At 47.1% G+C, this 16413-nt stretch overlaps 1 protein-coding gene across 2 annotated transcripts in view; it reads right to left on the bottom strand.

The window, feature by feature from the left end:
* Positions 1-16413, bottom strand: part of ABCB7 (ATP binding cassette subfamily B member 7) — a 432229-nt gene that overhangs the window by 134701 nt on the left and 281115 nt on the right. For both annotated transcript variants that reach the window (XM_063937177.1, XM_063937178.1), the window contains exon 4: positions 5016-5135. In XM_063937177.1, the coding sequence (XP_063793247.1) occupies positions 5016-5135 (120 nt within the window). The remainder of the gene's footprint in view (positions 1-5015; positions 5136-16413) is intronic.

Below are 16413 nucleotides of genomic sequence, written 5' to 3'. Positions count from 1 at the left end.
TCTGAAGCAATGACGCTTTACAAGACGTTGAGAGCTAGGAAATATCCCTACAAGGTGTAATCTCAATCTGTACTTCCTCAAAAAGATAAAAGTTTATTTTTGTGAACAGATTTCATAAAAACATCCATCTTCTTTACGGACACATAGCTAGTAAAGTGGACATTTGTCAACAATGCTATGCATAAGGTTTCTATCTACTTATAATAAAATGTTAAAATGGAACTTTAAAAATAGAAGAGGGGGAAAAAGAAAAAAAAACACTGCCTCCCCCAATTAGTACACATTAGTTGGACGTCACCAACTCTCCAGCCTGATGTAGATGCGTTGGCTGCTTCTGAATCAGACAGATTTCTGTGCACAGGTGCTAATTTTAGCATACAGGACATCCGCAGATGCAAATTTACGCATTTTTGTGCAGATCCTTCTTATTCCGAGTCAGGCGGTACCTGACCAGATCTATCTTCCTGCGAAATGGTGCAAGTGCCGTAACTAATGATGACTGTTGCGGCTGTGGACTGAAAAACAATGGGCGAAGTGGATTCCTGCTTGAAGCTGCACAGATCCTCAGATTGGCATGTTAGTAAATCAGGTTTCTGCTACTACCTGCAAATACAGCCTCCTTGGGTCAGACTCAGAATCCGCCCACCAAGGGGGAAACAGAAGGTGAGGAGGGTTGGTGAGATACTATCAGAATCAGCTTTATTGGTCAGGTATACTTGCGTATACTAGGAATTGTTTGCGGTTACAGGGCATCGCCAGATAACGACATGGAGGACGGGTTATTTAACATGGTACAGTACATAACGTGTAGACATACATATAGAGCATATTGTACATTACTACGGGAACACTGTGCAAGATAGCATGTCAGTTCATAGCTTCAGGCGTTTTAGACATTGTTTAATAGATGAACAGCTAGTGGGAAGAAGCTTTTAGAGGTTCTGGTCGACTTGGCGGGAATGAACCTATAACGCCTGCCTGATGGGAGAGTTTCAAACAGAACGTGGCCAGGGTGTAGATTGTCAGCCACGATTTTCCCAGCCCGCTTCTTGACTCTGGACAGTATAAGTGGTGGACAGAGGGGAAATCGGCCCCGATGACATTTTCCACCGACCTCACAACCCTCTGTAGCCGCCGTCTGTCGCAGTCTTTGGCAGCTCCATACCATACCATACAGTGATTGATGAGCATAGGACAGACTCTACAATGGCTGTGTAGACTGTTTGGCCCCCATTTGAGGTCGCGGAAAATTTTAGACTTTTTTTTAAAGGAATTTTAGGAATTTGAAGAAGTCGACCCGCGGCACCATGCTGTCAGCAATCACTAGTGGGGGCATGGCAGTAGGTTTCTTTTTGAAGTCCACTACCATCTCAACCGTTTTGATGGGGTTTAGGTTAAGGTTGTTCTTACCACACCACAGAGTTAGTCCATCCACCTTGCGTCTGTATGCCGATTCATCTCCTTCCTTGATTAGACCAATGATGGTGGTGTCGTCTGCGAATTTCATGATTTTTACCGCCTGCTCGACCGAGGTACAGTCATTGGTGTATAGAGAGAAGAGCAGGGGGAAAAGGACACATCCCTGGGGCGCCCCCGTGCTGATCAAGCGCACGTCTGACAAGAACTTTCCTGCTTTCACCACTTGTTCACTCGCTGTCAGGAAGTCCATGATCCAGGAGTATGTTGGTGCTGGAACCCCTAGGGAGAGAAGTTTTGGTTGCAGGATACACGGGACAATTGTGTTGAAAGCTGAGCTGAAGTAGACAAAAAGAACCCTAGCGTAGGTGCCTGGATGGTCCAGATGTTGAAGGATGTAGTGTAGCCCCAAGTTGACTGCATCCTAGACGCTCCTGTTTGCGCGGTAAGCGAACTGCAGGGGGTCTAGGTGGGCGTTCGGCACTTCTCTCAGGTGGTTCAGCGCTAGCTGCTCGAACACTTTCATGGTCACTGATGTTAGCGCAATTGGCTAGTAGTCGTTTAAATCTTTAGCGGTTGCGATCTTGGGAACCGGGACAATTGTCGAGCGTTTGAAGCAGGCGGGAACCTTGCATGTCTCCATCGAGGTGTTAAAGATCCTGGTAAAGCTGAGCAGCGCAGAACTTCAGGGCAGCTGGCGATACGTCGTCTGGGCCTGTTGCTTTCCTGGGTTTGACCTTGTTGAACATGTCTTCCACTGCTCCTATATCCACCCGCAGAGCCTGGTAGGGGGCAGCAATGCTTTGGTCAGGGGTGGTATTGAGGCCGGGGAATGCTTCCACGAACCTGCAGTAAAAGTTGTTCAACTCATCCGCCAGTTTTTGGTGCATGATGATGGATGATGGGGGTTGGGGGTTTCTTGTAGCTAGTCATGACTTGCATGCCTCTCCAGACTGATGTGGGGTCGTTGGCTGAGAGGTTGTTTGTCAGCCTGTTGCAAAAATTGCTTTTTTGCCAGCCTAATCTCGCAGTTCAGGGAGTTTCTAGTCAGTTTGTATAGAGTCCTGTCTCTGCTGCGATGGGCCTCCTCCTTGGCCCGACAGAGCTTCCTGAGTTGAGCGATGAACCACGGCTTGTTGTTGAAGGAGTGGAATGTCTTGATTGGCACGCACATGTCCTCAAAGAAACTGATGTAGGATGTCCATATGTCAGTCCGTTCGTCCAGGTCAGTAGACGAGGATTCAAAGACCCTCCAGTCTGTGCAGTCAAAGCAGGCCTGGAGCTTCTGCTTAGCTTCGCTTGTCCAGCTTTTTGTGGACCTAACTACAGGTTTTGCCTTTCTTAGCAGCTGGGAGTAGGTTGGGAGGAGCTGAACTAGGCAGTGGTCGGAAAGGCCCAGGGCTGAATGGGGGATAGACTGGTAAGCATCCATCATGGTGGTGTAACAGTGGTCCAGGGTGCGCCCTTCCCTGGTGGGGAATTTGACTTGCTGCCTGAACTTCGGCAGCTCCTGGCTCAGGTTTGTGCTGTTGAAGTCGCCCAGTAGTATGAGCGGCGAGACCGGATTTTTGAGTTCTGCGTCCGATATCCTGATGGCCAGTTGGCGTAGGGCTTCGTTTGCACTTGCATGAGGGGGGAACATACACTCCCAACACGACTATTGAGGCGAATTCCCCGGGGGAGTAGAACGGTTTACAGTTGATAAGCATCTCCAGAAGTGGGCTGCATGATTTGCTTAGGATTGTGACGTCGGTGCACCACCTTTCATTTATGTGGAAGCAGATTCCACCACCTCTAGTTTTACCGGAGAGCTCCTTGTCGCGATCAGCCCTGAAGAGGCTAGGGACATTGAGGAGTCGGCAATTTGATCGTCCAGCCACGTCTGAAGCAAAGGATAGATCATCCAGCAATGCCTGACCTCGCATCGCTTATGAGCAAGGACAGCTCGTCCACCTTGTTCACAAAAGATCGTGTGTTTGTGAGTAGGAACGCTGGGAGGGCTGACCGGTGGCTTCTTAGTCTCCACCTTACAAGGGTACCAGCACGGCAGCCCCTCCTGCAGGTTCCTGTACACCTATACTCTCGGTGGGGGCCGACCCAGGCTTCCAGGAAGCTAAGTTGGCTGCAGCAGTGCGGGGATGCCATGCCTTCCTGGGGGTACCTTCAGCCCCACTATTTGTGAACGTGTTGCAGTGCACTCGCAGGACGCCTCCCCGTTCACCGACCGGTGGGGCCCGTTGTCGCTCGGGGGGGGGGGGGGGTGGGGGTGGGGGGAGAGGTTTCCTATCGCCTCTGCCATTTCTGTGGAGCGTGTCGACATCGCCCTCTCCTGGTACCGAAGCCGTGCCGCGACTGGGGCACCTCGGCTCCAACTATGTGGGGGGGACCTACACTGCCACCACTAGGCTTGTCACTGTCGCAGCTGGGGGCCCCTATCGCATCACGCCAGGGGGAGTAGCAGCAATTGGGAGAGCCAGCGTGTCTGTGGTTCGTGCAGGGAGCTGCAGCTGGGGGGAGAGCTTGCGTGGGGGGTGAGCCGGGAGGGCAGGGGGCTAGGCCATTGCAGGTCTGGAGCCTGGCGCCGTGACCCTCCGGAGCTGATATCACCTCACCTCCTTCCTTGCTGTCCTTCCTTGCCAGGTGTCCATGGCTGCAGGAAGTTCCACTGCCTCCGGAGAACTCGGCTGGGGGTCCTCGTCTTCTCTGCCGCATAGGAACCTAACTGGGGGTCGTAGCGGGGGCCTCGGTTATCTATGGGGAGCGTTGCAGATCTTCGCTGCCTGGGCGCCGCCAGGCCGGGGGAGAGTTCGTCCGTTGCCGGGGAAAGCGGCGGTGCTGCGGTCGCGGGAGCCTCTGCGGGCGCAGGGTCTCTGGGGGGATGGCCGCACATTTCCCGCTGGTACTCTTCCTCTCCTGGAGTGGCTAACTACCTCGCCCTCCGCTGGAGCTCTTCCTCGCCGGGGACCGCTGACTTCCTCTCCGGGGGAAGCTGGTGGACGCCGCGGGCCGCCGCCGTTGAACCACGTCCATTGTTCTTGCACAGGGCAGCAAGAGCAGCTGAGGCGGCCAGGAGACCCAGCATGCTCGGCAAGGGAGCTGCGAGCTGCAAGAGGTCTGATCTGCTGTGCCTAGTTACAGCAGGTACCGGGGTTACTGCACTCGCAGGGGGCACACATATATACAGGGTAAAAACAACAAAAAAAAGGGGGTGTTGTATAGCTGAGCAGCACCGAGGCAGCCGTCCTCGGTGCCATCTTATAACAACAGTGCGAACAACAGTACTACATAAAAAGTATGTTCCACATTTAGAACGCATGAGTTTCCAAACACACAGACAAATGAACAACACGCTAACTAGGAGTTAAATGTGCTGCTGTCACAGCTTCTTTCTTGTCTAGATCACACTATTTTTCTGTACAGAAGGCAGTAGAGCAGCAAGGTATTAAAACTATGATTTCCAATATCTCCAAACTATTGTGCCACTGATATGGATAAAAAGTGACCTGCAGGGTCACATCCTCCCATAAGCACACACTTATTTCAGTCTCCCAGTGGACGTGATTAATGGTTCTCTGGATAAAGGCTACAAGCTCACTTACCTTTGCACATGCTAAAAGCCCCAGGGATATGGCAACTCTTGCTCGTAAATCAGGATGGTCTTTGGGCCAAACATAGGAAAACATAGCTTTTAAGATTTTCTTTGAATCCACTTCTTTCAGCTATGGGAAACAGAAACAATTAAGGATTTATACATATTGTACTCTTCTCTTTGACCATTTTTTGTATTTGTTATGTATATATTATAATTATGTATATTTTATATATTTATACAGACTACATTAATTTCACAGTTCAAAACAGTTTTAGTGCTTTTGCCACACAATCCTATATAACAGCATGCTGTACAGTGCACAGTGTATCGATAAAGATACTGGATTTACACAGCAGCTCTGCAAAATAGATTAAGGTGGAGATTTAATTCTGTCTGAATATAACACGAGATAGCCATGGAAAAAACCTCCGTTGCTTTTGTTTGCACACCATAGATGGAAAGCAAAAATGAGTGACTGCTTTCCTCCCGTAATTACCAGCAATGTGCGCAACATTGCGCTTAATTGACTATCCCGCTTAGAGTAGAACAATGTACAAAAAGGCAGCACTGTCACCTGGTTTCCATCACACACACACACGGGTCCATTCTGTCAAAAGTCAATTGGAAACCTGAATAACCAATGTTATCATATACAGTTCTATGAGAGCTATGAAATTAAAAAGGCCATTAATTTCACCAGAAAGGTCACTTTAAAATAAGTCTTGATCTCTGTGGCTTCGCTAAAGCAAATAGTGTTTCATTTCAATGACAGCCTGTATAAAAATGCCAACTGACTGCAATTTACTCGGTATTACAAACTCTGCAGAGAAAGGTACAATCTTTCTCTCCCCTATACTAATCGATAAATCTCTCTGAAGTGTTAACACTGCCATGAAAGACAACAGTGGGCAGAGGCATAAATTATCTCTCCAGTGACTGAGCAATTCTGCTCAATTGAGGCCGTTAAAGCAGGTAATTGTCATGCATCAAGCACACAAAGAATGCAAAAAATACAAATGTACATAGAAAAATGATATTATCCAATTCCTGTGCATTAAACTTCTAGTAGGAGAGTGTTAATTAGACCTGTAGTCATTCTTAAGTACTGTCCATAGCAGGGTAGGTGGCCATGGAAGGTGGACGGCCATTGACCATCGATGGTCACAAATCATAGATGGTTAGCAACTGATGTCAGAAAGTTTTCCCATAGATGGTGGAAAACCAAATGGTACATTACAGTCTGACATATATTAAAAGATGCACAGGGGTGCTAATTATATCACTTGCGATCCTGTGAGGAAACCTGGATAACACGCACTGTTAGGGTTCCCCCCAGGACTGGAGTTGGAAAATTTAAGGCACATACACATTAGAAGATTTTTTCCATAGATATGAGCGATAACGATGGTTGTGAATGATCAAATCGTTCAGATCATACTAGTGTGTACACAGCAAATGATGAACGATGTGCGCATCCGCGGCCCTTGGAAGCAGGTTGTCAAGTCTTCCATGCATGCAGCTCAATGCCCTCAGTAGAGCAGATCGTTTCGTCGTTCAGATCATTTGTAAAATCGCTCAGTGTGTATACTCGTTTGTCAGGGAGGTCAAGGGAAATCGCTCATCTTCTACATTGTTCATCTTTCAAGGCTTCTAGTGTGTACGGACCAGAACATGTAATATTTATTGTAAACTTTCTGACAATGTTTCATAATGTTGTTAGGCAACCAGGAAAATAGGGGAGAGAATTAATAGTGCTTTATCTCCAGCATCCTAGCACCCACAGACTCATATGAGTCTGACCAACCTAACTTTAATAAACAGAAGGACACCCTTATTTGAAAGAGGAGAATCCCTTCTTTAATAAGGTGTGGCTCCTTGGTGGTTATGGTCTGGAGACGACAAGGCAACAACATCCTATGTGTTAAGAAGCCCACAGATAGGCATTTGAATGTCAAGATCTGCCGCATCCTGGCATGAATAAACACAGGGTCCCCACATTAGATGCGGTAGGTTGTCTAGTTTTCGAAGTGGTGTGTCTTGTTCATCTACCACATTATTCCTACACACTCTGTTTCAAATACTTAAAAAAGAGCTTTGTCACAGAATGACTTAGCTCAACAGCACCGATCCTGTGGCTCCAATTCAGTCATTCTTACTTGCCAGGGCTAATGATTGGTGATATAAGAAAAAAAAAAAAAAAAAAAAGGCATTCCTGTCTGTATAGATAACCTGCAATATACACTGCAGTGAACTCCCAGCTAAGAGCTGGAGAATTGTTCTGGCTTGCCTAATTGCGCGTAAAATGTCACCACTTCATTTAACAGGGCTGGCTCTGAAGTTGTGTAATCATGCATTATGAGTCCATTAAACCACAGAGCAAAAGACTATATTTAAAGGCTAAACGTGGATTGAAGAGGTTCCCAAAAGAGCTCTTCAAAACGTGTAACCAATTTAAAGGAGAAGCCCCCACTTAGGATACCAAAGAAGGGTGACCGCTTTGCGCATCTACGAGAAGCAGTTTCATTGCGTCAGTCCCAATTCCACTGCACAGTAATTGCTGTTAGAGGAGTCTGTTGCTCAGGAATAGAAAGTGCACAGTGATGTATCGGGTGTGGTATGCCGTCGGCCACTGGTCACATGACTACATCCCGATGTATCTGTAAGATGAATTTTGGATAGATACCAATAACCTTGGTACACATGAAATTAGATAATCAAAGTAAAAACACAAGAAAAACTATGAAAAGGACATTACAGCAATTTGGTCTAAAGATCAGTAAGGAGAGAGAAAAAGAAAAAGAAAAATTATGCCCATAGTAATGTTTTCCCGCTATCTTTAAATCAGGTTTATACAGGCAGGACTCCAACGAGAGGAATAGGAATGTACCAGTACTAAATAAAGAATTGGCCACATGACTGGGCTGGTTTGCAGTATAATAGAGAGACCCATCAGGATTGACAGTGGGGAGTGGGCAGACAACCACATCTAAAAGTAACTTACATTTTATTTTTATATTTAATTCAAATTATACCATTCACTAGATTTAATATACTGTAGCTATTTATTAGTTTAGAGAGCTTGATCAGTGAATTCACAATTTTATTATGACAGTTAATAATTATTGTGGTAGATTTTCAATAGCTACTCAAAAATTCCCCTTTACTTACTGTCCCCTTAGGCTGCATTAGTACACAAGCACCTAGTCAATATTCAGCAGATGTAACTATATAAATACAAAAGATAAACATATTGGAGAATACATTACCCGAATACTATCTCTCATATCTGTAATATTTTACAGTGACCGATGCATTACTCTCATTAATGTACAAGTTTTACCAATGGCAGACATGAGAACGCATTGTTTACACAGGTTAAATTACATGACTTTGGGCCTTATTCAGAAATGTACGCTAATGCATTTGTCGATATGATCCCGCATGCAGAGGATGTGCACAAATACGCTAATGCTGCTGACTGGAAATGGGTTCAGACACCCACCAGTGGCCTCCCAAATATCAGCATAGGCTTACGCACATGCAGTGGTGGTCACAGAGCCTTCTTTAATTGAACGTCTGAGTAACCTAAGGTCACACAGAATAGCTGCGGGAACTTAAGACGCTGTCGCCATTTTTTCTGCTTAACCACTTAACGGACGATTTCCCCCCAAAAAAAAACAGCTCCGAAATGGACGTTTTTTTTTTTTTTTGGTGAATTAGGTGAAGATCATGAATTTAATCTTATCCAAAATGATTTTAGTTAAAAAAAGAAAATAATTTTTTTATGATAATTTTTCTCTCAAATATCGGATCATCAGTCGGGAAGATCGGTAACATCGCAACGTTACTTTTTAACACCAAGACAGCTGCCAGATACACAGGGAGGGCCTGGGGGTGGCTTGTTTTACACTTTCCCAGTGGCTGCCATTGTCTGCAGCTGCTGGGTGGGGGGTCCTGCCGTGCAGACCGATCAGCAGTGAAGGGAGGCAGCTCTGAGAGCAGCAGTGGAGGGAAGTTTCTCTTCCCAGCCGCTGCTAACCCTTTATCTGACTGGTCGCATCCTGTGCGACCAGGTCAGATAAAACACTTGCTGATGTGGTCGCATCTGATGCAACCATGTCAGGCAAGTGGTTAAGAGAACGCAGATGTAAAGAAGCAGCCATGCACATTAAACCGCAACGAGAATGCACGCAAAGCGGGTGTGATTTGCCATGCCAGCACAAGACTATTCACACCCGGCGATTAGCTAACGCAATCCCTATGGCCATGCGTGCACAAATGTGCAGCTAATAGCAGGCATACTTGGCGCGACTACTTTGCCACAATTCATAGACTAAGATGGCTACATCTGTGGGTTGAAACACTCTCTGAAAATGGTCCTGTCACGCCTTCATTTTTACCGCCGCTCCTGTAACTGCCCCAAAATGGTTCCTGATTGGCAATCAATTCACAAATAAATCCTCACTGTGGGAGACATCGTAAAAGGTACCAAAGCACATGTGCAGACAGCTGATAATTGCTAAATATCGGCATTGCGTACATCAACTAGTCCCTTTATGCATCTATGGGTCATTTCATGTCAAGTGATCCAATGCAAATTACCTTTCATTATCTCTGATGTTATGCACATATTTAATGCTAGCAGTGTCTCAAATATACATTTTTAAAAAATGCAGATTTTGAGCTACGAGGCTTTCAAAATGTAAAACATGCACAAATTTTGTCACTTGTGAGAACGCAAACATCTAATTTTCTAAGGCCAGGATTGAGATATTTAAAAATTTTTTTTATTGGAACAGTTCATACTGTATGTTTCTTTCAGGTTAGCCAGAATTAATCACTTTTGAACATAACTGAGGACCACTTTATCATTTATTAAAACTAGTGAAGTGGAACAGGTGATGTTCCGTAGCAACCAACTTTCATTTTCGACTCTCTCAAAATATATAAAATCTAGTCCTGGTAGGCATCTATCTGTCCATTCGGGCTAATATTGAGGACTGTTGGACAAATTTTGATGCAGTTTCGCAATTCTATAGAGCAGAGGTTCCCAAACATGGTCCTCATGGTCCCAACAGTCCAGGATAGCTCAGCACAAATGGTTAAATCAAATTGACTGCGGTACTAATAAAGTCACCTGTGGCCAAGCATGGATATACTAAGTCGAGGAACTTTTAGTTGTATGAAACCGTAATCTATGACAAAAGGTAGCTGAGCTGATATGATTTTAGTGAAGCAAGTCAGCAAGAGAAGACTGATAGGGCTCTACAGTGCCACACAATGGCAAAGCGTGGTACTGCAGTAGCTGTGTTCAGTTTTGTTTTTTATTGTTAGAGCTATAGGCAGTCCAGATACTGGTTATCAAAGGGTGTAGCTACAGTGGTGCAGGGAGATTGGTTGCTATGGGGCCCGTAGCACCTCTGAGGCCTGCCTTCCACCTGCACCCAGCTCACTACAAGGGACAAAACAATGATGACAGCAACTTGCTGATAACAGACAGTTGGCACATTCCCACTCCTTGTTACTCCCACTATGCAACTATGGGGATGGGGTTACCCGGCGTAGTGCCAAGTGCAACATTTAGTGTGGAACACTGGGGGTAATTCAGAGTTGATAGCAGCAGCAAATTTGTTAGCAGTTGGGCAAAACAATGTGCACTGCAGGTGTGGCAGATATAATATTTGCAGAGAGAGTTAGATTTGGGTGGGTTATTTTTTCCTGTGCAGGGTAAATACTGGCTGCTTTATTTTTATACTGCAATTTAGATTTCAGTTTGAACGCACCCCAGCAAAATCGAACTCTCTCTGCACATGTTATATCTGCCCCCCCTGCAGTGCACATGGTTTTGCCCAGCTGCTAACAAATTTACTGCTGCGACCAACTCTGAATTAGGCCCAGTGAGTGGTATGTTATATCAGGACCGCAGGAGTGATGATCTCTCCTGCGAACTGCTTCGTAGTCAGAGGCAGACTTCAGCCTGTGCATAAGCAGCAGTTTGCTGCAGGGATTATCAGCGCTGCAGGCCCCCTTGTCAGACTTCTTAGTCGCAGCTCCCCTGTCCCTCATAGGAGGCTTCAGTATTGAACTTTGCACTGGGGAGGATGTCATTACAGCTCATCCTTCACATTTATCCACGACTGTGACCCCCCTCACCGTTTCTGTCTCCTACCTACCCATGTGCACCTACCATCACTCCTTGCCATATGTACCTCTGCCCCTTCCCCAAGAGTGCCCCTGGCCACTGCCTCCTCAGTTGTGCCTTTGACCCCTCTCCATATGAGTATCTCTGCCTCCTACTTCTCCATGTGTGACTATGACCTAACCTCCCCATACTGTATGTTTTTCCTCCATATGGTCCTATGACCTCCTCTCCCTGTTTGTAACTCTGCCTTTGCCCCTTGCCCAAGGCTGGTGGCTGCTGATTAGAAGTAGCATGGACGAAAATAAGAATTTACTTACCGATAATTCTATTTCTCGTAGTCCGTAGTGGATGCTGGGGACTCCGTAAGGACCATGGGGAATAGCGGCTCCGCAGGAGACTGGGCACATCTAAAGAAAGCTTTAGGACTATCTGGTGTGCACTGGCTCCTCCCCCTATGACCCTCCTCCAAGCCTCAGTTAGGATACTGTGCCCGGACGAGCGTACACAATAAGGAAGGATCTTGAATCCCGGGTAAGACTCATACCAGCCACACCAATCACACCGTACAACTTGTGATCTGAACCCAGTTAACAGCATGATAACAGAGGAGCCTCTAGAAAAGATGGCTCACTACAGCAATAACCCGATTTTTTGGTAACAATAACTATGTACCAGTATTGCAGACAATCCGCACTTGGGATGGGCGCCCAGCATCCACTACGGACTACGAGAAATAGAATTATCGGTAAGTAAATTCTTATTTTCTCTAACGTCCTAAGTGGATGCTGGGGACTCCGTAAGGACCATGGGGATTATACCAAAGCTCCCAAACGGGCGGGAGAGTGCGGATGACTCTGCAGCACCAAATGAGAGAACTCCAGGTCCTCCTCAGCCAGGGTATCAATTTTGTAGAATTTTACAAACGTATTTGCTCCTGACCAAGTAGCTGCTCGGCAAAGTTGTAAAGCCGAGACCCCTCGGGCAGCCGCCCAAGATGAGCCCACCTTCCTTGTGGAGTGGGCATTTACAGATTTTTGGCTGTGGCAGGCCTGCCACCGAATGTGCAAGCTGAATTGTACTACAAATCCAACTAGCAATAGTCTGCTTAGAAGCAGGAGCACCCAGCATGTTGGGTGCATACAGGATAAACAGCGAGTCAGTTTTCCTGACTCCAGCCGTCCTGGAAACATATATTTTCAGGGCCCTGACAACGTCTAGCAACTAGGAGTCCTCCAAGTCCCTAGTAGCCGCAGGCACCACAATAGGTTGGTTCAGGTGAAACGCTGAAACCACCTTAGGGAGAAACTGAGGACGAGTCCTCAATTCCGCCCTGTCCGAATGGAAAATCAAATAAGGGCCTTTACAGGATAAAGCCGCCAATTCTGACACGCGCCTGGCCCAGGCCAGGGCCAACAGCATGACCACTTTCCATGTGAGATATTTTAACTCCACAGATTTAAGTGGTTCAAACCAATGTGACTTTTGGAACCCAAAAACTACATTGAGATCCCAAAGTGCCACTGAAGGCACAAAAGGAGGCTGTATATGCAGTACCCCTTTTACAAACGTCTGAACTTCAGGGACTGAAGCTAGTTCTTTTTGGAAGAAAATTGACAGGGCCGAAATTTGAACCTTAATGGACCCCAATTTCAGGCCCATAGACACTCCTGTTTGCAGGAAATGTAGGAAACGACCCAGTTGAATTTCCTCCGTCGGGCCTTACTGGCCTCGCACCACGCAACATATTTTCGCCAAATGCGGTGATAATGTTTTGCGGTTACATCCTTCCTGGCTTTGATCAGGATAGGGATGACTTCATCCGGAATGCCTTTTCAGGATCCGGCGTTCAACCGCCATGTCGTCAAACGCAGCCGCGGTAAGTCTTGGAACAGACAGGGTCCTTGCTGGAGCAGGTCCCTTCTTAGAGGTAGAGGCCACGGATCCTCCGTGAGCATTTCTTGAAGTTCCGGTTACCAAGTCCTTCTTGGCCAATCCGGAGCCACGAATATAGTGCTTACTCCTCTCCATCTTATCAATCTCAGTACCTTGGGTATGAGAGGCAGAGGAGGGAACACATACACTGACTGGTACACCCACGGTGTTACCAGAACGTCTACAGCTATTGCCTGAGGGTCCCCTGACCTGGCGCAATACCTGTCGAGTTTTTCCCAACGGTTTATAATCATGTGGAAGACTTCTAGGTGAAGTCCCCACTCTCCCGGGTGGAGGTCGTGCTGAGGAAGTCTGCTTCCCAGTTGTCCACTCCCGGAATGAATACTGCTGACAGTGCTATCACATGATTTTCCGCCCAGCGAAGAATCCTTGCAGCTTCTGCCATTGCCCTCCTGCTTCTTGTGCCACCCTGTCTGTTTACGTGGGTGACTGCCGTGATGTTGTCCGACTGGATCAACACCGGCTGACCTTGAAGCAGAGGTCTTGCTAAGCTTAGAGCATTGTAAATGGCCCTTAGCTTCAGGATATTTATGTGAAGTGATGTCTCCAGACTTGACCATAAGCCCTGGATATACCTTCCCTGTGTGACTGCTCCCCAGTCTCGCAGGCTGGCATCCGTGGTCACCAGGACCCAGTCCTGAATGCCGAATCTGCGGCCCTCTAGAAGATGAGCACTCTGCAACCACCACAGGAGGGACACCCTTGTCCTTGGTGACAGGGTTATCCGCTGATGCATCTGAAGATGCGACCCGGACCATTTGTCCAGCAGGTCCCACTGGAAAGTTCTTGCGAGGAATCTGCCGAATGGGATTGCTTCGTAGGAAGCCACCATTTTACCCAGAACCCTTGTGCATTGATGCACTGAGACTTGGCTCGGTTTTAGGAGGTTCCTGACTAGCTCGGATAACTCCCTGGCTTTCTCCTCCGGGAGAAAAGCCTTTTTCTGGACTGTGTCCAGGATCATCCCTAGGAACAGAAGACAAGTCGTCGGAACCAGCTGCGATTTTGGAATATTGAGAATCCAATCGTGCTGCCGCAACACTACCTGAAATAGTGCTACACCGACCTCCAACTGTTCCCTGGATCTTACCCTTAATCAGGGAATCGTCCAAGTAAAGGATAACTAAAATTCCCTTCCCTCGAAGGAATATCATCATTTCGGCCATTACCTTGGTAAAGACCCGGGGTGCCGTGGACCATCCATACGGCAGCGTCTGAACTGATAGTGACAGTTCTGTACCATAAACCTGAGGTACCCTTGATGAGAAGGGTAAATTTTGACATGAAGGTAAGCATCCTTGATGTCCCGAGACATCATGTAGTCCCCTTCTTCCAGGTTCGCAATCACTGCTCTGAGTGACTCAATCTTGAATTTGAACCTCTGTATGTAAGTGTTCAAAGATTTTAGATTTAGAATCGGTCTCACCGAGCCGTCCGGCTTCGGTACCACAACGGTGTGGAATAATACCCCGTTCCCTGTTGCAGGAGGGGTACCTTGTTATCACCTGCTGGGAATACAGCTTGTGAATGGCTTCCAAAACAGTCTCCCTGTCAGAAGGAGACATCGGTAAAGCCGACTTTAGGAAACGGCGAGGGGGAGACGTCTCGAATTCTAATTTGTACCCCTGAGATATCACCTGAAGGATCCAGGGGTCTACTTGCGAGTGAGCCCACTGCGCGCTGAAATTCACTGAGACGGGCCCCCCACCGTGCCTGATTCTGCTTGTAAAGCCCCAGCGTCATACTGAGGGCTTGGCAGAGGCGGGAGAGGGTTTCTGTTCCTGGGAACTGGCTGATATCTGCAGCCTTTTTCCTCTCCCTCTGTCACGGGGCAGAAATGAGGAATCTTTTGCCCGCTTGTCCACGAAAAGACTGCGCCTGATAATACGGCGTCTTCTCATGTTGAGAGGCGACCTGGGGTACAAACGTGGATTTCCCAGCTGTTGCCGTGGCCACCAGGTCTGAAAGACAGACCCCAAATAACTCCTCCCTTTAATAAGGCAATACTTCCAAATGCCGTTTGGAATACGCATCACCTGACCACTGACGTGTCCATAACCCTCTACTGGTAGAAATGGAAATCGCACTTAGACTTGATGCCAGTCGGCAAATATTTCGCTGTGCATCACGCATATATAGAAATGCATCTTTTAAATGCTCTATAGGCAAAAATATACTGTCCCTATCTAGGGTATCAATATTTTCAGTCAGGAAATCCGACCACGCCAACCCAGCACTGCACATCCAGGCTGAGGCGATTGCTGGTCGCAGTATAACACCAGTATGTGTGTAAATACATTTTAGGATACCCTCCTGCTTTCTATCAGCAGGATCCTTAAGGGCAGCCATCTCAGGAGAGGGTAGAGCCCTTACAAGCGTGTGAGCGCTTTATCCACCCTAGGGGGTGTTTCCCAACGCACCCTAACCTCTGGCGGGAAAGGATATAATGCCAATAACATTTTAGAAATTATCAGTTGTTATCGGGGGAAAACCACGCATCATCACACACCTCATTTAATTTCTCAGATTCAGGAAAACTACAGGTAGTTTTTCCTCACCGAACATAATACCCCTTTTTGGTGGTACTCGTATTATCAGAAATGTGTAAAAACATTTTTCATTGCCTCAATCATGTAACGTGTGGCCCTACTGGAAGTCACATTTGTCTCTTCACCGTCGACACTGGAGTCAGTATCCGTGTCGGCGTCTATATCTGCCATCTGAGGTAACGGGCGCTTTAGAGCCCCTGACGGCCTATGAGACGTCTGGACAGGCACAAGCTGAGTAGCCGGCTGTCTCATGTCAACCACTGTCTTTTATACAGAGCTGACACTGTCATATAATTCCTTCCAACAGTTCATCCACTCAGGTGTCGACCCCCTAGGGGGTGACATCACTATTACAGGCAATCTGCTCCGTCTCCACATCATTTTTCTCCTCATACATGTCGACACAAATGTACCGACATACAGCACACACACAGGGAATGCTCTGATAGAGGACAGGACCCCACTAGCCCTTTGGGGAGACAGAGGGAGAGTTTGCCAGCACACACCAGAGCGCTATATATATACAGGGATAACCTTATATAAGTGTTTTTCCCCTTATAGCTGCTGTATATTTAATACTGCGCGTAATTAGTGCCCCCCCTCTCTTTTATAACCCTTTCTGTAGTGTAGTGACTGCAGGGGAGAGACAGGGAGCTTCCCTCCAACGGAGCTGTGAGGGAAAATGGCGCCAGTGTGCTGAGGAGATAGGCTCCGCCCCCTTATCGGCGGCCTTATCTCCCGTTTTTTTTATGTATTTTGGC

Source organism: Pseudophryne corroboree, chromosome 8 (genome assembly GCF_028390025.1).
Source record: "Pseudophryne corroboree isolate aPseCor3 chromosome 8, aPseCor3.hap2, whole genome shotgun sequence".
Lineage (NCBI taxonomy): Eukaryota > Metazoa > Chordata > Amphibia > Anura > Myobatrachidae > Pseudophryne > Pseudophryne corroboree.
Note: the sequence above shows the minus strand (reverse complement) of the source record. Positions and strands in the feature narration are given on the sequence as shown.